The sequence below is a fragment of the Coturnix japonica genome, chromosome 36, assembly GCF_054131305.1.
Source record: "Coturnix japonica strain WE chromosome 36, WE-NBRP24, whole genome shotgun sequence".
Lineage (NCBI taxonomy): Eukaryota > Metazoa > Chordata > Aves > Galliformes > Phasianidae > Coturnix > Coturnix japonica.
This window is the reverse complement of record NC_140698.1, coordinates 199,501-222,129: the sequence shown is the minus strand read 5'-3', so window position 1 is coordinate 222,129 and position 22,629 is coordinate 199,501. Positions and strand designations below refer to the sequence as shown.

General features: G+C 44.8%; 1 protein-coding gene and 1 pseudogene across 1 annotated transcript; both read right to left on the bottom strand.

Annotated features, from left to right (window-relative positions):
• Positions 1-5,137: 5,137 nt before the first annotated feature.
• LOC146755023 (liver-expressed antimicrobial peptide 2-like) lies at positions 5,138-7,045 on the bottom strand. The gene is made up of 3 exons (XM_085526406.1): positions 6,895-7,045; positions 6,355-6,491; positions 5,138-5,411 (listed from the first exon to the last, which is right to left on the bottom strand). Exons 1-3 carry the CDS (start codon positions 6,949-6,951, stop codon positions 5,375-5,377), a joined length of 231 nt encoding a protein of 76 aa, XP_085382532.1. The 5' UTR covers positions 6,952-7,045; the 3' UTR covers positions 5,138-5,374.
• A 5,895-nt stretch (positions 7,046-12,940) lies between these two features.
• LOC146755022 (growth/differentiation factor 9-like) lies at positions 12,941-15,773 on the bottom strand (annotated as a pseudogene).
• Between the last annotated feature and the right edge of the window lie 6,856 nt (positions 15,774-22,629).

The window sequence follows — 22,629 nt, the reverse complement described above, 5'->3', positions numbered from 1 at the left end:
ATTTGTACTAAATAGAAAAAATTCCAGATATTCTTCTACGTATTAAAATACTTCATTTAAATGAATTTTAAAGAAATTTATATGGAAAAATATTTAGCTGGTTCTGACTTGGGTTGCTTTCAAGGCAGTTTCAAACCATTGGTTAACACTATAGCAAATCATGAAACAATTTGCATTCAATGTAATATCAGAGTAATGGTGTAGGAATGAACTTCGGTCTGATAGGAAAGGCATATAGGAAAGGTTTCTGAAATGGACAATCTTGTGCTTTTTTTTTAATCTCTCTTCATTTAAAACGCATTTTGTTTGTCATTTTTTGACACTTGCAAAATCAGCAGTTTTGTGGTGAAAAAAACCAACAGTGGTTAAATTCCTACCAGAACTGCCATTTGCAACTTTCTCATTGACTGGAAAATCAGGAATCTTAAGTAGAGACGGAGGTCCATTTTTTTTTCTGCCTGAAAAAATGTCTGGTGGTTAATGGACACTACAGCATAACAGTGCAACAGTCATTGTGGGGTGGGGGAGCACACCTGCTATTACAGGGAAGTTGTCTAATCGTTTTGATGCAGAATGGATTTAAAACTTGTATTTACCCCATGTTAATGAAGGTCCCATTCGTGTTTGATGCATTTGATGGAGCAGAATATTCATTTGAGAGGGAAGCGAGTTGGTGTAACAGAAACAGTTTGTGGAGTTGCAGTCGACTGCTCTCAAAACCAAAGTACCTTTCCACATGAGGTGCTTGTCTGAGTCAAAGGTTTAAAATGCTACTGCTTTCAGTATTGCTTAGTGCCCCTAACATGTCTGGTGTGCCTTATGCCTTACTTTTAGATGAAGATTTTATGAACTGTTTACAAGATGTTTTACAGCAGGACCAGGTGTACTGTATGCAGTGGTCTTCTGCAGTACTTGGGTAAAATTCCATTTCTTTTTCAAAAGTACCAGTGTCTGTCATGCAAACTGACTTCTCATTGCAGTGGTCTTCTAAAGAGTCAAGCTCTGAATACTTTAGAGTGCGATTGTGGAATGCTGCTTTGTTTTATCTCCCATTTAACCCTTAGTTCTGTACCAGAGATGAACGTGCACGTTCAGGAAAAAATATTGCACTAAAGTTTTGTGTCGTCGTGGTTAAGTGCCAAAATCATGGCAACCTCGAAAGAAGGAATAGAATTCTACTCTACTTAGTACTGCAGTATGTCCTATGGGCTTTAAGAGTTTAGAAGTTTTGAAATGAGTAACCTACTAAAAGGTAGCTGCATATTCGTAGAGCTTCCTTTGTGTTCCAGCGTGTTTTGTACTTCCAGAAGAGCTTTGCTACATACGAACCAACATGTGTTTGGTTAGCGGACCTGTGACTTTTCCCGTTAGAGCTGAATCACTGATCAGGTCTGTTGGTTGGAGCATCCTTTTTATTAAATCACTGTGCAAGATCGCATTCTTTTCGTGTTTGCTGTTAGAGACAAAACTCTGTACCCTCAGACTCTGCATCCTGGTTAATAGGACACTGTCAACTAATTTTTCCTTTAATACTCTAAAGTGCCTAGCACTCTTTTGACGCTATATAAAAAATACCTTTGTAGGAGTTGCATTCATAGTTGTTTTTTTTTGTGTAGTGCTGCACCAGCCGGTGCGGCTGCTTCCAGCTTGCTCCTTTGTGCACCGTGACCATGACTGTAAGCAGGAATGGTCTCATCTCTGGGAATTTATTTTCTCTTTTTATTTCCTTAGAGTCCCACAAATACCTTTTAGTGTTACACGCAGTTGTCTCTTACAAAAATGTTTTGCTTGTCCCCAGGTCAGTGGGTCTTTGGGTAACTGAAAGACTTCTTACATTGTGTTAAAATGTGGACCTGGAATGGCTGACAGAATCCGTCACAGGGAAACATTCCCTGGAGTGCTGCCCAGGTTTTCTGTCTGTATGGGAGATACGCAGTGGTCTTGTTATTTGAAAAATGCCTTACTCATCTGTGGCTATTTCAATCAGAGACACTTAAATTTCACGCTTCCAAAAGCATATCTGATTTGGGCTTTACCATTGTTTCTAAGACAGAAGTTGTGTACTTTGTCAGATTTCATAGCAATTAAAAAAATGCAAATACTGAATATGCTTCCATCCCGGTGCCACGATGCAGACTAACAGTCCAACTCTGTCCTTTTGTTAACCTCTACACAACAGCAGTGGAAATGCAGACAGCGTCAGCACTAAGGCAGGCTGCGCTGGTGGCTGAGGAGGGGATCCCTCACTCCCAGCTTCCTCAACGATTCCCTAGATGATTGGATCTTAAGCACATATCAACACTGAGATCTTAATTCCCTTACCGAACGTGGTCCCAGTTGGTGAATCTTAAAAATGGCTTAATCAGACTAGGCTTGCTCAGATATCACTATTATTTGGATTTGCTGTGAAACTTGCAGGTTCCTAGATGGTAAGGTGCAACCATTTATACTTATAAACAAATCTTCAGGACACCAGAGTAAAACAGCCCGATACTTTTATTTTGATTTGAAACTATTAGCCATAAAGTAGAGCGTGTGAATGGCTCTTCTTGGCTTTTGATGGCAGTATGCAATTTGTATTGTATGTGTCTTTTAATATATATGTATATATATATGAAATCAGTCTGTCCAAAGTATATGTTATACTTGTTTTTAGATTATGGTGCAACTGACTATATTGATATATTATTTATTGAGTGCTGAGTCACCATCTTACTGGTGATAAATCTTGCATATTATACAGGAGTGCAATGTATATTCCTTTAGATTGCTGAGGCTTGATTGCTGTGATAACAAAGGAAAAGAAGAAGAAAAAAAAAAGCCCTGAAATGTATTTATGAATGGCCCCAACATACAGAGTCAGTACTTTATGGGAATGATGTGCTTGCCCGGGGCAAGTAAAATAAAGCCGTAGGCAGATAATGATGTAGTTTTCCAGAATGGGAAACTATTGGAACAAGAGACTACCTTTGCTGTATTTAATATTTCAGTTACCTAACAGATATTTACTGTCACCGCAGCGTTTATGTTAAGGGCCTGAGCAAGTCAAGTTTGAATTACCCATTGGGGAGTAAGCAACTTCCAAATTTCTAGATTTCTGACAAAAATTTTGGTCAGGGTTTAAATTATTCCATCTAATGAAACAGTGTTATGGAAACCTGTATGTTAATGCTGGATATCTTGAAGTGTGAAGACTAGCCAAAGCTTTTGGTGGCCAACTCAGACAAATACAGAGCTGTTCCAGGAGGCAAATCTCCACAGTGTGAAAGTTACCTAAAAGCAATCAATCAATCAGGGAATCGTGATGTATGTCAAACTCCATTACTTTTCAAGGAATTGGTTTCTGATGCCATGATGCCATTTGAAAGCAGCGGTATTGGGGATGGGGGGAGGCAGGGAGGGAGGGCTTAGCGATGTAATAAGTACATTTTTCTCTCAATACGAGCTCTGGTCGTTGCTAGATCAGCTATCGACAGCATTAGTTCTTTGCTCTCTGCCGATCTCAGCTGAGTTTCAATCGAATACACTATACTGAACAATTTGAAACGCTGTGTTACAGCGTTAGGGTTTATATAGGCCATCTTTATGTAAAAGTTTTAATTTCATCTGGAAACTTAATGGAAACGTACCTACTCCTGTCATACCTCTCTGCGTTTGCTATTGGAGCTGATACGGGCAAATTGGAATGCAGTGTTCCCCGACTTGGTTTTTATATGCAGCCCGGGGAATCGGTGCTGTTGGGTGCACAGTACTTCTGCAGCGCTTCTTTTCGGCTGCATTGATGTTACACATCTGAAAACTCAACTCTAAGGACCAGGCGTGACTTTTGCAAGCACAGTTCCTGACATTTGTATCTGGTCCCCCTTTTAAATTGTTTTAAGAAATTTTGTATATGGAGGATAAAGTGCTTATATATTTATTAAAAATCCTTTATCTTAATTGAAATTATTATTTGATGAAGAAGGGTTTTTTGGGGGGAGGGTTTGTGGGTGAGGGAAGGTAACTTTTCACCTGTCTCTTATAAATGAAGCCCTTGTGAATCATACAGAAAGGTACTGCTAGTAACTAATGGGATGTCTCTGTTTCACACTTTGTACATGACGAGTCCATGTGTTACGTTTTGTTTCTATGGGAATATTTAGGCGTCCGTCTTCAACCAAAACCTAAAGAAACACACCAACTGTGATTTTATTTGTTGCAATACATTTGAAATTTCAAAGGGTACTTTGGGGCTCAAATTAGGATTTCTAAGTCAGTATGTGCATTTCACGTAATAAAGCTGTTAATGGTGAGCAAAGTATTATATACTAACTAGATTTTTTCCACATCTGTATAGTATATTCTATGTATTTTGTGGTATTGAGATTATAGAAAGTTTAGTGTCTGAAACATGCGTTTAATGTGTATTTTTAAACAAATTTATGGCAATTAAAATATTTGGAGAAAAGGGTATCACATTTCAATTTGTAAAGATCTTTTTAACTACTGTGTCATTAAAATGCTTTGTACAATGCAAAACTGTAACTGGAGAAACTAAGTTTAATAAATATCAAATAGATTTTCTGTATTAAACTTCAAAGTGGTCCTGTCTGTTGAAAGGGCTGCGTGCTCCCTGCTGCTGTATTTTTAAGCAGAGGTTTCTTTTTTGACCCCAGCACTCTGCATAACAAGGGAAGATACTGTCCAGTATGTGAGGTATGTTGAAATAATGGGATTATTCAGACGGGGAGGTCAGCTTGGGACGTAGGCAATTTTGATTAGAAATAATTTAAAAGTAAATACTTCTTCCAGTTATCAGCAGATATATTTAGTATATTGAATCTGCTAGCACTATTATTATCAGTTTGTTTGCTCTCTCTTCTAACAGGCTTTTATTTGAAGTCCGGCTAAGAGTTCAGCTATTGAGACTGAAATGAGACAGAAGCGTGATCAACTTTACACACTTGCCAGGTTGAACGATAAATGTCTAAAGTCCACTGTGAAATAAGCACTTCTGCTTGAAGTGCCTGATGTGCCGTCAGCAGACACTGTGGTCACAGGATGCAAGGGGAAACCCAGGTAGTTTGCGGAATATAAACTTTTAATACGCACCTTAAAATAAATATATATATATGAACAATTACAAACAAAACAAACATGAGATGCAGAGTCCTTTTATTGAGCTTGGCCATCCTCAGTGCGTGCTGCAGAGGTACAACCCCGGTGAGCGAATGCTCTCCATCTTTTTGAAGTCCTTTTACCAGTTCCTGTGGCAGGAAAGTCAAATGTACTTGTTGCTGATTTGCTGTCGTAGCTTCTGAGTGGTCAATAAATACGTCACAAGTAGAGCTGAGCCGTGGCAGCAGTAACAGCAGTGGGTGTTCTTAGAGGCAGGTCACTCGGAGGCAGTTCTAAGGAAGCAGCGGTTCTTCCTGGAGGACAAAACATCATCAGGCACTGACAGCTCAGACTGGCGGCCATGTAGGGCTTACACAAGTCTATCCAGCCCTAGCGGTGCTCATCTTACTCAGCCATTGCAGTGGTGCTGCTGTTATCTCACTGACTTAATTCAGTTTGACTTTATTCGTTTTACATTCTTTGCTTCTCATGGTAACTGCAAAGAACAGCTTACCCAGGTCTGACCCAGTAGTCAGATAGTGGCGTACAAGTTACCCATAAGAGACACCTTTCTGTCTATTTATCTTCCTGTAGCTGCTGTTACAGTTCATCCATACTAGTTGGTAGAACCACAAGAAGCATTTCAAATGCATGCAAAAGAGGAGCCTGACTACCATTTCCTGTAGCATTTGCATCTAGATGATGTATATGTTCTGCTCTTCTTCCATTTGCTTTCTGGCAGTACAGTAGGTGCCACAAAATCAGCTTTCAGTCACCAAGTAACTTCAACATCACTTTTTATATGGATTTGGACAATTTACTCATACTTCGTGTGCATGGCAACTGAGGAATTTTTGCTTTAGTATTTTAGCTCTCTTCAAAATGAGAGCTGAACTAGTCCCTTTTAATTAATATATGCTTTAAAGTGAATTATTTTGGCCTTAAGGATTAATTTTTAAGGCCTCAGTACCTAAATTCAGTCTCGAACTCTGTGTTCTTTTTTCTCTTTCTAAGATGACTTTTCAGGGGTTGCACTGCAATGGCTCAGGCCTGTCATCAAGGGCACTTGGACTCTGTTCTGTTTGTACTGCCAACAGAAGAGGTCTCAATCTATTGCTCCATCCTTATTCCTGGCATCTTTTTCTTTTATGCACAGAGTTAATCTCATATCTTAATTGATTGAGAAGAAGTAGGAACTTCCTCCACATAACACAGTATCAAACGTCTCCAAGCCATGATGTTGATTAGGGTTAGTACCTGCATAGCATTGTAATGCATTCACTGTTATCCCTACATGAGGCTCCAACGGGTCTCAGTGAGACTCCTCTCCAGAAAGGTGTCATCCGCTTCTGTCTCTGGAGGGGCTGTGGTTGGTGCAGGGAAGCAGAGTGTGCCTGGAACAGAGCAGCCAACTGTCAGCAACATGCAGCAGCAGTGGGCAGAGGGTCATTTTGATGCTCGGGTCAATCATCTTAAGCATTACTAAGTGAAGGACTTTAAATCTTCCTTGTTTTCAGACATTGCTCTCTTAAAGCATAATTGTTTGTATCTGAGTCCTAAAGAAATAGTTATTAAAAATCAGCATTTTAGTTACTTTGGGAGGGAAGGCACAATTACTCTGAAAAGTAACTGAGCAAGTGACCCATCTTCACTAGGCAGACACTCTGCTTCTTTGGGATGCTGAGTCCCCCAAAAGAGCTCTACCCACACTGCTGACTCCTGCCAGTTCCTCTCGTTCATGCACGTCTTTGCTGTCTGACGTCTGAACTAGCACTTCAAACAGTAATCTGTGCTTACCTGACTGAGCAGCAGTGAGAAGAATAAAAGGAATGCCATGCTTTTCCAACAGTGCATCTTCACAGGATGAGCTGCCACTTCAACTGTAGGAGCAGCTGTGGGTGGAGGAGGTTGGAAGAGCCCCGAATAGAACTTCCCAAGCTACAGCCAGATTTTTATAGACTTCATTCTCTTATCGCTGCATCAGCTGTCAGTCATTACAGGAACAAAGTTCATTTAGGAGCAAGAGGGAATTACAAAGTTAGCATCTACTGAAGCGATCTGGTTCAAGGCCTATCTATCTAGCTAATGATTTACTCTCCTTCCACTTGTACTTTGTCTGGTCAGCTTACCAGATTTGCCAACTGTTCTTTCTTTAACACCTATCTAGCATGTTACCAGAACTCCCTTGTGTGCCTGCAAGTAAAAGTGTGGGTGGCCAACAGTCTCATGGTGAAGATCAAAAAGCCATAACCTTATTTGACTTCTGTGACATTCACAGCATGCACAGCTCTGAGTTTGCCAGCTGGGAGGTAAATACTGCTCTCCTGAGAGTATTTTGAGCAGAGAATCAAACTTTCGACTCTGCTTCTCATTCTTGGTGTGTGAAAGAATCACAAGCAAATAATTTAACCTTTATTCCCACAAAGCAGTACTTGAGAATCAGATATAATATTTTCCATGTGGGGTTTGGAATGTCAAAATAATATTATTACTTGGTAGGTAAATCACAGATCTGTCCTTTCAAGGATCCTCATGTGCAGTTAATCTCTAGATAGCTAGGCAAAAAAGTAGAAGGGATGGCTGCAAGGATTTTATGGAGGTGAGTTGCTCTATGTAGCAAGACTGGTTTATGGAGATGAATGCTCTCTGCTGTACTCTGCCTCTGTATCTCACAGTCTACCTCACGATTCATCTTCTGAAAGGTGCCTACAAAACTCCCACTGATGTGGACAGGCAGACTGTAATTAAGGGAAATCTTAAACTCTTCTGTGGTGATAGAAGATTGCCAACAGCCCAGAGAAAATAATGTTTAAAAAGCACTACATACTGCTTCCCATTTCTTCCAAAATATCAAAGTTGAAACATGCTTCCCCCACTTGTCTCCCACTGAGACAAGTAGGAGTAGGTGTGTGTCTAAGATTACTACTCTGTAAATGCACCTTGTCACTATTTACTCCTTTTTGGCTGTGATGCTTCATGCACCCAGCTACCACGTATGTCCAGGTTTGCTGTATCTGTCAAGGAAATGACTTTTTTCAGTTGCAGAGTGGCAGAACACCAGTATAGCTGTGTCAAGCTCTGCACGTAGATTTGGAAGCAGTCTGTTTAAAAACAAATATTTCAGGTACTGTACAAAATAATTGTGCTTCAGCTACATTATAAATCCAAATGTGAATGCAGTAGGCTACAGTTTTCTGTGATTGCCCAATATGGAGGCATAAGTGCCAGCGTGGAAGGCAAGTTACATAGATTAAGATAATGCCTGCTTGGTTTTCAGGTTCCAGCCTACAAATGATTACTGCGAAGCCCAAATTTCACTGGGATTAAATGAAAGCCCTTTGCAGCATATTGCCTCCAACCCACTGCAGGAAGATTTGCTCCTTTCCCGGCGTTCCTCTTACATTTTCCCACTTCCCCTTATTTGTCTTGCTTCCCTGTGAGGAGGAATCAAAACTGGTCTTTATTTTGCATTCTTGGGTCTCACATAATCACTGCAGATCAAATAGCTGAACTTCAGTGTTGGTTGGTTGTTTTTTTTACATTTTGCTGTGAATTTCTCAACTGTTTCTTCTACTGAATCCTTTCTTTACATACAACTGAGTTTTAATTACTGCCTTCACCTGTGGAGCACAGGTTTGAATGGCATCTCAACTCTAAGAGCAGTGCCTCCAGCATGTCATTGTTTCTCAGCATTTTTTGCTAGCTAAAACTAGTCGTGTGATGATACATCAAAATTGTTGTGTATTATAAGTTCTTTATAGTGTCTTTGTAGTTGCAGATCCCTTCTGGGCTGCATCTGTTTCATCTGTGCAAGAAAAAAAAGGGACTGATTGTTTCCATGTGTGCAAATGCAGTGCAGTCCAGATGTCTGTTGCAGGCCAGTAGATAGCCACTGCAATTGTTTAAACAATTGAAAAGAATGTAAAACATTGCTGTGTTGCCACTTTTAGCATTTAGTGAAGGAACATCAGAAATAAATGAGGGGACAGACTGATTTTCAGCTGCATTGTTCAGACTCTGAAATGCTGCTCAGCTGAGCTCCCACGTACCACCTGGCAGGTGGGAGCCATCACTGCAGCAGCATGTCAATGTGCCAGGTTTGCTTCTTGCTCCCTGCTGCACGGCTGGGCCCGCAGGCAACTGCAGAGATGAGAACAGCTCAGCGGGATTGCAGCAGGCGCTGCCAGCAGCAGGAACAGACAGGGAGCAGCTCCAGCCCAGCTGCTGACCCTGCAGCATGAAGGTTAAAAGCCAGGGCCTGGCAGCGGTGCTGTCGCTTGAAGCTCACGGGGCTGCTGGGTTGTAGGTAAACTCAGCAGTGGCAGCTGAACTTGCCACCTGTTTACAGCAGTCTAGCAGCTGGTCTGGACATAGTTCAGCTGTCTGTGAATGGGAGCAGAGACCTCACGAGAGGCTGGGCTCTGTTCTGAGCTGCTCATGCTCAACAGAACTGCTGAGAGGTACCAAAAAGGAAGTATTGACTCAAACTCCCACAGTACGAAACCTTAGATGTCCTGTTATTCAGGCTACGAATCAACTCCTGTTGCTGTTTGAGGGTAAGTAAATAAGACCCAAACAAGAGTTCTGAATGAAGTATGGCTGCCGACATGTTTGGCTGCTCAGAATTGGAGAACCCAGTTTATTCTTCCCTTGCTTAAGTAGAAATAGAACTGAAATAGATTATTTTTAGCAGAACTTACAGCACTGAGTAGCTTGCTTTGCTTGTTTCTGCCAACCTCAGACTGCACTTGGGAGTACAGAACAAGAAAGCCTGCAGCTATTGGAAGTGTATATTCACAGCTTGCTGAAGTGAGAGACTGAGCATCTTTGACTTCCAGACAGCTCAGCCCTTAACCCACAAAGGATCTATCACAGAAGAACGTCATACTCTCCAGATTAGATAAATTTTCAGTACCAGCTACAGGAATAGCGTGACAGGGAGATAAAGGTGTTACTTTGCTTGAATTTGAGGCAGACAGCTCAACACTAAGAAAAATAAAAGATAAAGGAATGGGCCAAATGTTCTGGACTTTGCAGAGGGAAACGTGTCATACATGTAAGAGCCCCGGGGTGAATTTTGTAGTCATGCATTTGAAAATTTAATGGTAGTAATAGAGTTCCTTAAATCATCTTTGGGTGTTAAAATAATCCTTTTACTTCCTTGTAGTTCCCTAGGAACTGCTTTTAATTCAGCCAGTTAACGCTAACCAAACATCAGAATTGCAGTTTATCATCTGATTATTATTAATAAATATGATAACCTGGTAACTGTATAAAGGATCAAAGCTCATATTCAATTCTGAACCATCAGTCAGGCTGGGCAATTTTTGTCAGTATCATATCAGACTGTTCTTCACAGGTACACAGACTGGAATATGTTCTAATTCAAGCAAAAAGTGGCCAGTGAGAGGAGGATAAAAGGATCAAATTGCTCACCAATGCTCTGCTATTTCTCATCACCTGTACTGTAGCCAGGGCTGCCTTCAACTGAATACACTGAGAAATGTATCTAGAAAATAGAGTCAGAGAGAAATGTGAAATAAAGCAATTTGAGCTTAGAGGATTTTAGTACTGTTATCTCTGTATGGCATTCACCTGACAGATAACGGGGTATAATTCACCTTAAACAATGTAAGACACAGACTTCATATAAATATACAGGCCAAAGTTAAAGTTTATTAGGCATTATTATGTATTATCTCCCCGTCCCTCTGGTTCCGTGAATGAGCAATGGAACAAGTAACGCAGAGCGGTGACACTGAGCGGTGCAGTCACTGGTCGTTCTCATAGTCAGCAGGATTCTTCCTCTTCAGCCTCTCAAACTCTTGCATGCCCCACGAGTACAGCAGGTAGGTGCCCAGGAAGGCTGGAAACGGAAAGGAAACACTGACACAGGGCACGGCACAGAGCAGCACGGGCTGCCCGCTGTGCTTCTACGGCAACACAGCCATGACACCTCGCTATAAAGCCCCATTGCCACCATAAAGCCCCACTGCCACCGTAAGGCCCCATTGCCACCATAAGGCTCCATTGCCACTATAAGACCCCACTGCCACAATAAAGCCTCATTGCCACTATAAGACCCCACTGCCACTACAAAGCCCCATTGCCACCATAAGACCCCATTGCTCACTGTGCCCCCCCGAGCTCCATCAGGCCCCCGCTCAGCCCCGCTCCTACTCACGGGGCGCCATCTTGAAGACCTGCGAGCTGAAGCGCCGCCACACGTTGGGCAGCCCGTCCGAGAAGACGTTGGGGATGGCGCGCTGCTCGAAGGGCGACAGGCTGTACGTGATGATGTGCCGCACCTGGGCCAGGTTCCCGAAGTGGATGCCCATGGCCGGACCGTGTCACCTTGTCACACCGCCCCGCTGCAGCGCGACTCAGAACGGAACCTCACATGCTGCTTCTGCTTCCTGGCGGCGAGGCGGCCCTTGGTCGCCATTGGTTGCAATGGGTGCGTTATCACTGCGCAGAGGATGCGCCCTCGGATCCATCACGTTTCTGATATGAGGTGATACGTTTCTGTAGCTGCCCCCATTACAGCTTCCACAGCCTGAATGCTTTGTCCTCCATTGACTTTTCCACACTCGTGATAAAGAGCGAATAACTTCACATCTCCGTGTTCGCTTCTGCTGAACCAGCTGCAGGGTGCACAGCATCTTTAATCCCCTAAAAATGCCAAAACGCCCTAAAAACGGTGAGAAAAGGCACCACAGGGCGCTTCCACGATCTGTCACTGCTGAAAGAGCCGCAGCCACAATGTGAAAGGAGGCGGCTTCAAATACACACACGTTTGGCAGAGCTCAGCTCCCATCATTTGGAATGGATCGGTGGGAGTGGCGTACATTCAGCAAGCAACCCTTTTTAAAGCCAATCAGACACAGCACCAAGCTGAGGCAGGACTTTGTTTGACGTGGAACCATTTCGCCTGGAGCCCTTGGTGAGATGAACCTCACACAGCACCGAAGTCAGCACTATTTTTAGTTCAGCAGCTTCAGGCCAACGCAATGGGCAGAGCTGGGCTGTGTCAGGCAGCACCGCAGCTCCAGGCTCATGCCGAGGGACTAAAGCACGTCTGCTGCCCTGCCAGTGCCCTGTGAGCCATGTACAGTCCTTGGGCTCCGTGCTGTCCCCACCAGGCTGTGCTCCCAGCCTAAGCCCCACGGAGCCGTGTGAGTCATGATCTAATGTTAAGGGCTGGTAGAGAACGGGAGTTTACGCAACAACATGCTCACAAACTGTTTTAAAAGCTATTCTTCGCAACTAAAAAAACCCCCACACTCAAAACAGCACCATATTCTATTAAAAAATCCCTACCAAAAGCAGCCCCCTTTGTGTGAGCTGCAGCCAAAGCTCTCTTAGCTTGAGTTGTTCTCATCCTGAAACAAGCATTTTCTGCAACATTCCTACTACAAGAAAAACACTGGGGGGGGGGGGGCTGGAAATTTGGAAAGGAAAAAGAATGAAATACTGAGAATAATTTTAACATGAGCCTTTCCTCTTATCCAGAAGCTTAACAGAAGTGCCATTACAAAGGATTTCTTTATATAAAGTAAGACTAGCAGACACTGAATTCAAGTGATATGTGTGATAGGCACTCATTTTATTTATTATTAAATCTGTACCAAAACAGCTTAAAATAGGCACCTGGTAGTTGAAACCACTTCTGTTCAAATGCAACATTATTCCAATAAAAAGATATTTACATTTATTTCCACATTCTAGAAAGCCCGAGTGGCTACAAAAACAGTGCTATTATATAAACACCCACTAATTAACTCCATGCTCCTATTCAGTTTGAAAGAACCGTCAGAATTACACAAACACCACAAATATTCTGAGATTACAAAACACCTAAAGCAAGTGTGAAGCAGGTTAAGGTGCACCCCCTACCGACAAGTGCATTTAGTAGCTATCATGTCCTCGTATTCTTTGTAGACTATGGAGCCATCAGGCTCTATGGTCAGGACGCTCAGAGGGCTGTATTCAGCAGGAACACAGGAGGGCCTGGGAACAGAGGAGTCCAGTTTCTCATATATGAGGTTCTGCACCATTGTATGTACAGGTGAGCCATAACGGTGCCCAACCACCCTTGGACAGTCACCCTTGCAGTACTGAGGGCTGTATCTATGCAGTGCTATGATCCATTTGTCCCATTTTAACCGGCTGAAGCTTAAACGGAAGCTGTGAAGCTCGCACTCGTTTTGAGGAAACAGAAATTGTTTGAAATATTCACTCAGGTTTTGAGGCGGAGTTGCTGGAGCTTCCTTCAGATTATCTTCCCTTCGATGCCTGGATGCCCTTTTAACCTGCGTGTTCTCTCTTCCTTTGTCACCTGTCACATCAGCAAACAGGCTGTTCCTCTGCCTGGGCCGCGCTGGGCTTTTCCTTCTGTGTCTAAGTGAGTTCCACCTGTGATAAGCTTGCTCGCTGGTATCGTTTAGGTAAAGAAGAAGAGAAGGGGGGACCAGAGCCATATTAATGAGATTATCCTGGTTAGTGTTATGTTATGGGTTACCCATCAGACAAGTGAAGTTCACAGCCATATGAATATTCCTCCTGTTAGTAGCAATGAGAGGCTGCAGAAAAGAAGTCACATCAACCTCAATCCACTTGCGCTTTCTAACTTCAAAGTGCAGGCTAAAAGCTACAGAGTGTGAAATGCTGGGACATTCTTGGCTAGAAGAATCATGCTCCTTAACAGCCAAATGGCACGTGCTCGTAAAGGAAGAAGTGGGAACTGAGGTGTCAAATGAGTAGAGCAAGACAGACTTGAGTAAGTGCTCGAGAGCAGTAACACGGTCCAGGTTGAAGAGCAGATCCACTGAGTGAAGGTCTCCTGAAAAGAGAAACAAAGATCTTGCACAGTTAATGCATCTTGATTTGCCACCGGTACATAAATGCTCTGACATAGTGGATCACCAGAAATTGGTAAGCAGCAGAAGAAACCAATTTAGATGCCCATATTTTTATTATATGGAATGTCTACTTCAGTCAGAACCAAAACTTATCAACAAAACCAAGAAGGCCCAAGGTTTCTAAGAGGCACTGAGTGCAGTTAAGGAACAGCACACAAAGTTGGCAGTTCCAATGGGGAAAAAGGAACCAGAGCCTTTGGACTGTGCAGGAAACCATGAAATGATGTAAGTTCTAACGGGTGTGCTGCCATGTTCCCTTTAAAACTTTAGATTTTTAGCATTAGCTGCAGTTATTGTTCCTACTCACACATTCCTGACCAACAGCTGCCAGTGATGCTGACTAACAGCAAAGCAGAAAGTCATTTCTGTCAGTTTGCTTCTCTCTCATGAAACAGAATGACAGCTTCCAAGCTATTCTGAATGCATATTTCTGTCTCATTTGTCCCTACTGTAGTACACGCTGTTTGTTGTCATTTCCCATGATGTTATTTGTATTTACTACAATTTCTGTCTCATTCTGAGGCTGATGAAGCCCCGTGCTGGCCTTCTCTCCAGGTGTAGAGCTGAATGCTCAGCACGCTGCTTCTCTTACTGCTCAGCACTGCTGCTTCTCTTACTGCTCAGCACTGCTGCTTTCCTGAGTTAGAGATTGTTCTTTGGTAGACACAAGTGCATTAAGTGATCTTCAAACACAGAGAAGCAAAGGGTTAAGAGTCAGATGTGGTCTCTGTGGATCTTAATAAACTTACAACTTTATGTTAATGATTTTTTTTTTATCTAAAGTTATGAATTTCAACAGCAGCCTCCAAATTTGCTCCAAGTTGATTTGGATTCAGACCACTGCTTTAACTGCTGCTGTATTTAGGAGACATTGGCATGAGGCTGCCTGTTAAAAACCAAAACGCCTCCAGCAGCCTGTGCTGTAAATCACCTACCTGATCACCTACCTGTAATCAGGTCCCTGTGGCAGTGCTGGCACTCAGAACACGGGGTGAAAAGTCAAACAGTGTTATAGAGGTGGCTCTTGTGGGCCTTTGGGATTCCCTCCTTGGTGGCGTACATCTTATACAGCCTCTTCATGTACCGCAGGGCTCGGGAGTCCAGCTGGAGCCTGGGGGTCCCACGTTCCCAGCTCTGCCATCCCTGGTCGGACAGCACTTTGAGCAGGGGGGGCAGGAGCGCACAGCCTCGGCTCGCTCCCTTGGGCAGCCGCAGCAGCGGGTAGAGCTCGCGGAGCTCAGGAGCTCTCATAAGCCCGGAGCCCTTGTCTGGAGCTGCGTGACCCCTGGAGCGGGGGGAGCACTGGATGCTGAAAGAAAACCAGTGAATGCAGCAATAGAAACAAACGCAGACCCTCCAGGTACCCTCCATGCTCTTCAGAGCTGCAGCCTAACAACGCCTCCCCCAAAATATTCAAGAAAAAACGAACGCACACGAGTGCGAGCCCTTATATATGCTTCAGCTGTGACTCTAAAGGGAGGTTTCTTTGTGATTAGAAACCAAAGGGGAAGATCCGCAGCTGGCTGTGGAATCCACGTGCGTGTGTGTGCGGCCGGGCTGAGTCTCTGCACGTGGAAGCGTCTCACCAACAAACGCTGCTTCTCAGGGTTAAACTTCTCCACCTGGTGAACTGCAGCGCACCATGTTCGTGGATCAGCCCCCAGGGGGAGCCGGGAGCCCAAGTGATGCCGCCGGTCCGGCTGAGTGAGCGCGATCTGCCGGCACTCCGGTATCAGGGTGTTAGCTGTTAAAGGAAGTTCAGCAACAGCACCAGTTATCATTGCTTAATATATATAAGATGCTAAATATTGTTGCTCCTAAAGATTCCATCTGGAGTAGTAGTGAGTGCTTGGTGTGTTTAGAAACTCGTTGCATGATGTAAGGAAAGGGGTGGAGTTTTGTTTTACTTAGTAAGGAAAACGTGTTTTCATGCCAGATGGTTTTAATTAGAGCTGTGCTATCAGTAATCTAGTGAAGTGTCACCTGTAATCTGGCTTTTGCATCTTAGGGCTTCTAAATAAGGTGTGCTTGTTCAGAGAATGCTTAATTAACTTACAGAATTCTTTCATTTGGAATGGAAGGTTTAATTCAGATACCAATTTTGGAGTGTTATTGACAGCTAGTTAGCTGAGAAGGGTCATAAACACAGTGCAGCTAAACAAGCAGCTGTACCACCTGCAAGGACAGCAAGAGCAACAGGATGCCCTGTGATGGTGAGAAACTAGCCATGGTTTTGTGAACTCAGCAAGGGAGTAACTATCAGGATGATAACTCCAAGTTGCAAAGATACTTGGGGATGGTATGTAATTGGGAACCAATGATGAGCTCCGCTTTTGCACTATGTATGAGCTAATTATCTGTATTATAAATGTACACGCAGCCAAGCAATAAATGAGATTAGCTGATCATATGTCAATGACAGGTGTGGTCGTTTGCTTTTCTCCCTCCATCTCCAACAACCAATCTCTAATGTGAAACAACATAACCTTTTTGCTTAGATCTCTTAGAGCTGTTCTGACTGTGATAAGGGGATGCCATCAGGTCTAAGGCCATCTGTGTAACAGCGCTTTGGATGAGGTCGGTACTTCTGTTTGTTTTAGAAATGCATCCTTCAGTGACACCTGAAGAGCTGATCTGCTGCTCTCCTGTGCATGTAAACCATTCCCTCCCTGTGTTAACGTCAGACAAACATGATGTGTGCCCCGGTGGCGCAGTGGTTAAGGATGCCGCCTTGCAACGCTGAGGCCCGGAGTTCGAATCCCCCCTGTGGCGCAAGTGGTAGAAGTGCCGCTCTGCTACACAGAGGCTCGAATCCCGGGGGCTGGACTCAATGATCTCTAAGGTCCCTTCCAACCCGCACGAGACTATGATGATGATGATGGTTTCTGCTGTTTCATGACTATTAAAGCTGCTCTCCAATATCTTTTCTTTCTTCTTCCTTGGGAAACACCAAGTACCTCATTTGTACTATCACAAACTAATGGCAATCTTTGAATTTCTATGAAGCAGAGAAGACTTGGTGCTTTGCCCTGTAGCAAGATAATGACATTTGTTTGTTTCCATGAGAGAGCGGAAGCATCAATTGCAGGTGCAGCTGTTCTGCCCCAACCAAGTGCTTTACTTGGGCTTGTTGGGCTGATTCAGAGTACTGTGAAATACAAGAAGCAACAGGTGCTCTCTGTAAGGTCCCTTGATAATGCTGTAGGTCTGTAGCTAACTACTTCTACACTGTAACTGTGAGCTCAGTGCCTGCTGTGGAGCTGTGTCCTGCTCTGAGTATGAAGCTTGCTGCACGCAGTGCTGTGATGAGCTGTGTTCTCCATGCCAGGAGCAAGGCACACTGCATAGGTGCACTGTTGCTCCTTTGGATGCATTACCAGCAGGAAGCTGAGCATGTAGCACAGCATTGAGAGACTGGGCAGTTTGTACCACTGGAATTAATAACTGTTCTTGGCAGGGTAGTCAGTCAGTTGGTTCATTTAGTAGAGTTCAGTGACTGAATAGGCAGCAATGTGAGAAAAGCTGTACTTCACCCTTGGTGAAAACAACTGCCTGGCACAGCACGGCCCTGCTTTGGCCACTGGAATGGAGCCTGGCCCTCCTCTGCTCGTGGGCTGCTGGGGCTGCTTGGCTTCATCCAGTCCCTTCAGTCCTGCTGCAGTGAAGGTATGTGCTTGTGGAGTGCTCACTTAGAGCTCTTCTGTACTGAAATCTTGGTTTACAACTCATCCACTCATTGCTTCCCATCAGCCATGTTATGTGAGGTGATAAATGTTGTTACGTAGTGTTCAAACATGGCACTCACATCCTCACCCGTTCAGCCTATACTGCGTAGAAGCTGGTGGGTCTCTCCTTGTTGTAATCAGGTGTTCATTAAAAAAGAACGATGAGAGCTCATTCCTTGGCTGCTCAATCCAGCCAGGGCCATGGGGCAGCTCAGGCTGTGCCCTTTGTTAAGGAGGAAGGCAGGAGGTGAGGTGGTGGCTCTGCAGTGCTGCTGTTAGCGTGGATTCTTTGTAGGGCGATACCATGCAGTGCTGTCATCAGCTGCATGGTCTGGGGAAAAGCACATGTGGTTAGAGTGTGCTGGTTGGTCATTAAGAACAACCAAAGCGCTCGTAATATATGCAGAGACAGGTTGGCAGAAGACCTTCACCCTTTTCTATTTTACTTTTTCTATATAAAGGGGAAGGACAAAAACCCAAATGAACCCCCTCCTGACAAGCCAGGAGGTGGGTGCTGATGCTTGGCTTTCTTCCTCCTGTTTTTGTGCTGCTACAGAGCTGAGATCTGCCATGTCCTCACGTTGGAAGGTACCTACAAGCAGCAGCACGGCACTGATGCTGCCGCTGTTACCTGGCGCAGGGCAGCTGATGGGGTAGGTAAATAACAGTACCCACGTGTGACGTTTTTCGGATGTTTTAAAATAGTTTTTAAATAAAATAGCAATTCCAGCCGTTCTGGCAGCCACCGGCTGGTAGGAAAACAAGGAATCGTTCGTTTTGTTGTGCTGCCGTGCGTGTCCTTGTGTGACCCTCAGCCATAAAAGCACTGGGCTGTGAAGCAGCCCCTCGTGGCCGCTCCGAACTCCACGGACCGGAGCCCACGCCGTTGCTCCGCCCGGCGCTGCCCGTTCCTGCGACTTCGGGGCGGCCGCTTCGCCCTTTCCCCGTGTCCGTGGGGGGTTCTCCTCCTCCTTTCTCCCCAGCAGCTCCGCTCCAGCCGCACGTGTCTCCCCGTGACCCCACCTCCGTGCCTCCCCGGGGCCGGGCCGGCAGAGCGCAGCGCTGCGGGGATTGGGCCGAGCGGGGTCGGCTCCGCTCCGTGAGTTGCGCCGCTCGGGTCCAATAGCTGAGAGTGCGTGTACCCATCTGGAAGCGATTTGGGACTGACGGAGGTAGACGGATTTGGGAAGGGCGGAGGGGGAGGGATCGCTTATGCAGCGATTTGAGGGGCCGGTGAAACCCTGCAGTGCTTGGGGAAGTTCCGAAGTTGTGCTCTCGGGAGCTGCCGTGCGGGTGTTACTGCGCTGATTCCTGCCTGAAGCGGTCCCGGCTGGAAACGGACTCTCGGAAATCCCTCCCGGGGATGCTGCTCTCATCTGTACAGCGCTAAAGGTACGGCGTCCTGTTGTCTGCTCAAAATGGTCCTGACGATGATTGTGTCTCATGTGATGTTATCTCCGCGGTGAAAAGAGCCCTGCTGTAGATTGAATAAGCGGCGTTACGTGGCTAAGGCGGCTCTGCCGTGCATCGACATGCCATTCTCTGGGCTTTAAAATCTGTGTGGTCGCAGTCTGAGCCGCATCGCTAATTCCTGCGGTCACTGCGGGGTCTCCTCTGAGCAGCAAAGGTCTGAGCGCCAGGACGGGGCAGGGAGCGAATACACTGCGCTGCTGAGATCTGAGCACTTAGTTGTGTTGTGAGATGTTCGGATGTGTTGTGTTTAAGAAGTGTCTCTTAGCAGTGTGTGTGTGTGTGCTTCGGTGTGAAAGTCCAGGAGAAAACGTTAAAACTCATGAAACGATTTGAGCATGCAGCTGGAAAACAGGAATCCAAAGTGAATGAATCGGGCAGAGGTGTGGCTGGGAAGGAAAGGTGTTTGCAGGGGAGGGGGAGAAAATCCCAGCAGACTTTCCAGTGATTTGGGAGAGCAGATGCAAATGATTTACTTATGAATCTGCCTGGGAGGTTTCGTGTGCTCTGATGCTGCCTCTTGACTGCTGTGTTTGGTGCTGAGCTGCGAATCTGAGCACGCGTAGGGCCGGGGATGTGGGAGTGCTGCCGTGCTTCTGAGCCACCTCTGTGCTTTGGAGTTGAACTCTCCTGTTCAACTTTGAACAGTGAAGTCAGCTTTGGAGTTGAACTCGCTCGCTGCCTTGTCCTGACTTTGCTGGAGTTTGTTTCAGCTGATAATTTGCACTCTGGTTGTTTACTCGGTCTGGGTTTTTGGGGCAAAGTTAGCAGAACAAACCCTGTGTCCCTAACGATGATCTTAGGGGATCAAATGCTGTCTTCCCTATTTTCAGTAGTTCTGAGCTGTCACTGAGCAGCTGCGTTTCCCATGATTTGGAGAAAGGAACTAATTTTTGTTTTGCATGGATTTGCATTAGGGATGCACCTTTTGTTCTTCCCTCTGAAGATCCTCCCAAGTCTGGCCAATTAATAATCAACAGAAAATGCACTCGCTTTGATTTTCATACCTTAAATGTCTGAAGATTGTCCTTATCCTACTGGAATCTCCAGGAGCTCCCAGCCATGGCTGGGCTGACTCTGGGCTCATCCCAAGAGATAAATGACCCGGCTGCCTCCAACCCATGCCTTCAGGTGCAGAGCCCGACTGTCACTGTGGGCTCCTGGTGGGCATTGGCCACACTGGAACTGGGGGTTCTGACACTGTGCCCCAGGACCTGGCAGAGCTGAGCAGGTGGGAATGGGGCTGGGAGGGGTGGGGTGAACACAAATGGAGTAGGAGTTCTGTGAATGTTCTTTAAACATAATTATAGACGTGTATAATTTCCATACAGACAGCTGAAAGCAATGAGAAGGGGGGAAAAAAGAGCTAATCACAGTTAGTTCCTTTTTGTTTGTGATGTTTTCTTAACCTTAGTTATTAAAATGAAGCTTTAATTTCTTTGAAAGTTATCTGCAAAGGAAAGACTGTGCTAGAAATATGGTTGGTGCCAAGTCTCAAACACACTCCAGTTTCTATCACCTTCCTCTTCATCATCTGCTCTTGTGACATCAGCTCGCCATTACTGCAGGTGTATGGCAGACCTGGAGATCCACCTGAAATTAATGCTCCTCTGGAACTTAATTTTGTACATTTTCAAAAGTGATCAAATGTGTTTAAATATTTCATGAGCTGACAGGAACGTTTCCTGATAGTCTTTGCTGTCAGAAGGGTGATGATTCTGTGGGTGAGGATTCAGGCACTGAATACTGGAGGGTGCTGAGGTGTCAGTGAATGGGCTGAGATGGGGGTGAAGTTGGTCACAGCGCTCCTGGGGGTGTCCCGCTCTGGTAAGTTCAGGTTCCTCTGGCTGTACAGTGCACACCAAGCTGGAGTGGAGGGTGGGTAACGAGAAAATTATGCCCAAATACAGTCCTGTGTGTTGCCACAAATGATGCAGGATTTACATTTTTCGTTCTGTGCGTATGTATGAGCATAGGCTTTATGTTTGAGAATGAGATATTTGTGACTTTTTGATGTGCAGATGGTCACAGTGCCTGTACTCATTGTCAGGGGTGTGCAGTGTTACGGCAGCGCTTGAGCTTTGAGGCTCTTCATGAGGCGAATGAAAAACAGGATAAACATAAAGTGAATGAATGTAAATAATCAGAGTAAACAAGCAACTATAAGTCACTACAACTATTAACAACTACGGACTTGTCAATAATAGATGTGGTCACTTTCTTAGTTCCAAGTGCTGATCTCTTTGCTTCCAAGGGGAATTCCAGGGATGGCCTTGGGAGCTGTGGATGGTCAGTATGTAAAGCTCAATGTTATGTCTGTAGTGATGTAATGTGATGTCTGTTTGGAGACCTCTGATACTCTTTAGAATTTGGTTGGTAGAATAATAGAACTTTTACTTCTGGAAATGTGCTCGAGCTGCCTTGCATGATGGCTGGGTTTTCTTCAGAAGCCATGTCCAAGGGCCATTGGTTCCACTCCTACTGGGTTCATGTACTCATCCATTCCAGTGCAGTAAATTAAAGCATAATAACAATAAATACATGTTATCAGACGTCATCCAGTGCTAAACGGTACTTAATACCCAAGAATCTTCATGTTGTGTCTCTCTATGCACCCTGGGCACTTTTTGCCCTAAAGAACAGCAAGCTGCCAGCTCACACAGCTGTTTGTTTACCTGTGAGGGTGGCGGAGCTGCCCCAGCCAACATTTGGAACTTAATCAGGTAATGCTCCTTTTCTTTATGTCATCTGCTAGCTGCATTATTTATTTAGCCTCCCCACAACAAAGACACCATTGTTTTTGAGTGTTGCAAGAGAAAGCAGCATGCCTGCCACTGTCTGTGACCATACTGACACCCCTGAGCCCCTCATTTCTTCATTTCTCTAATGCAGGGGAGGAGCGTGTCCTGATGGCAGAACAGGCAGCAGTTGGGGGGCTGTTCTATGGGGATCCTGTCCCAGAGGGACTCTGGTGTCCTTCTCTGTTTACTTCTCTCACATTCTGTGGTGCCTGTGAGAGAAACAAATGGGCCACGATTGCCTGGGAGCGATGGAGCAGCATCCTGCACTGCTCCTCAGTGCTGCCACTGTGCAATCCCCAAGTGTTTCTTTAAATGTAGTGACAAGCTTCGTTTACATTCCGGCTCAGTAATTACCTGTGAAAAAAGAAAGCACAGAAGTTGTGAGCAGCAATGCTTTTGTTGGACAGAATGTCCCATGAGCTCCTTATCCATTGCTTCTCTGCACAAATAAGATATTGAGGTATTTGCACGGGATGAGCTGTGTTAAAAAGGGTACAACAAAAGGGTAAAACATATACAGATTATTCAATAGATGTATACCGTGTTCAGCATAATCTTATTAAAATGAGGTTTAGACATTAGGAAGAGGTCATAAATGTAGCGAAAAACTGAATG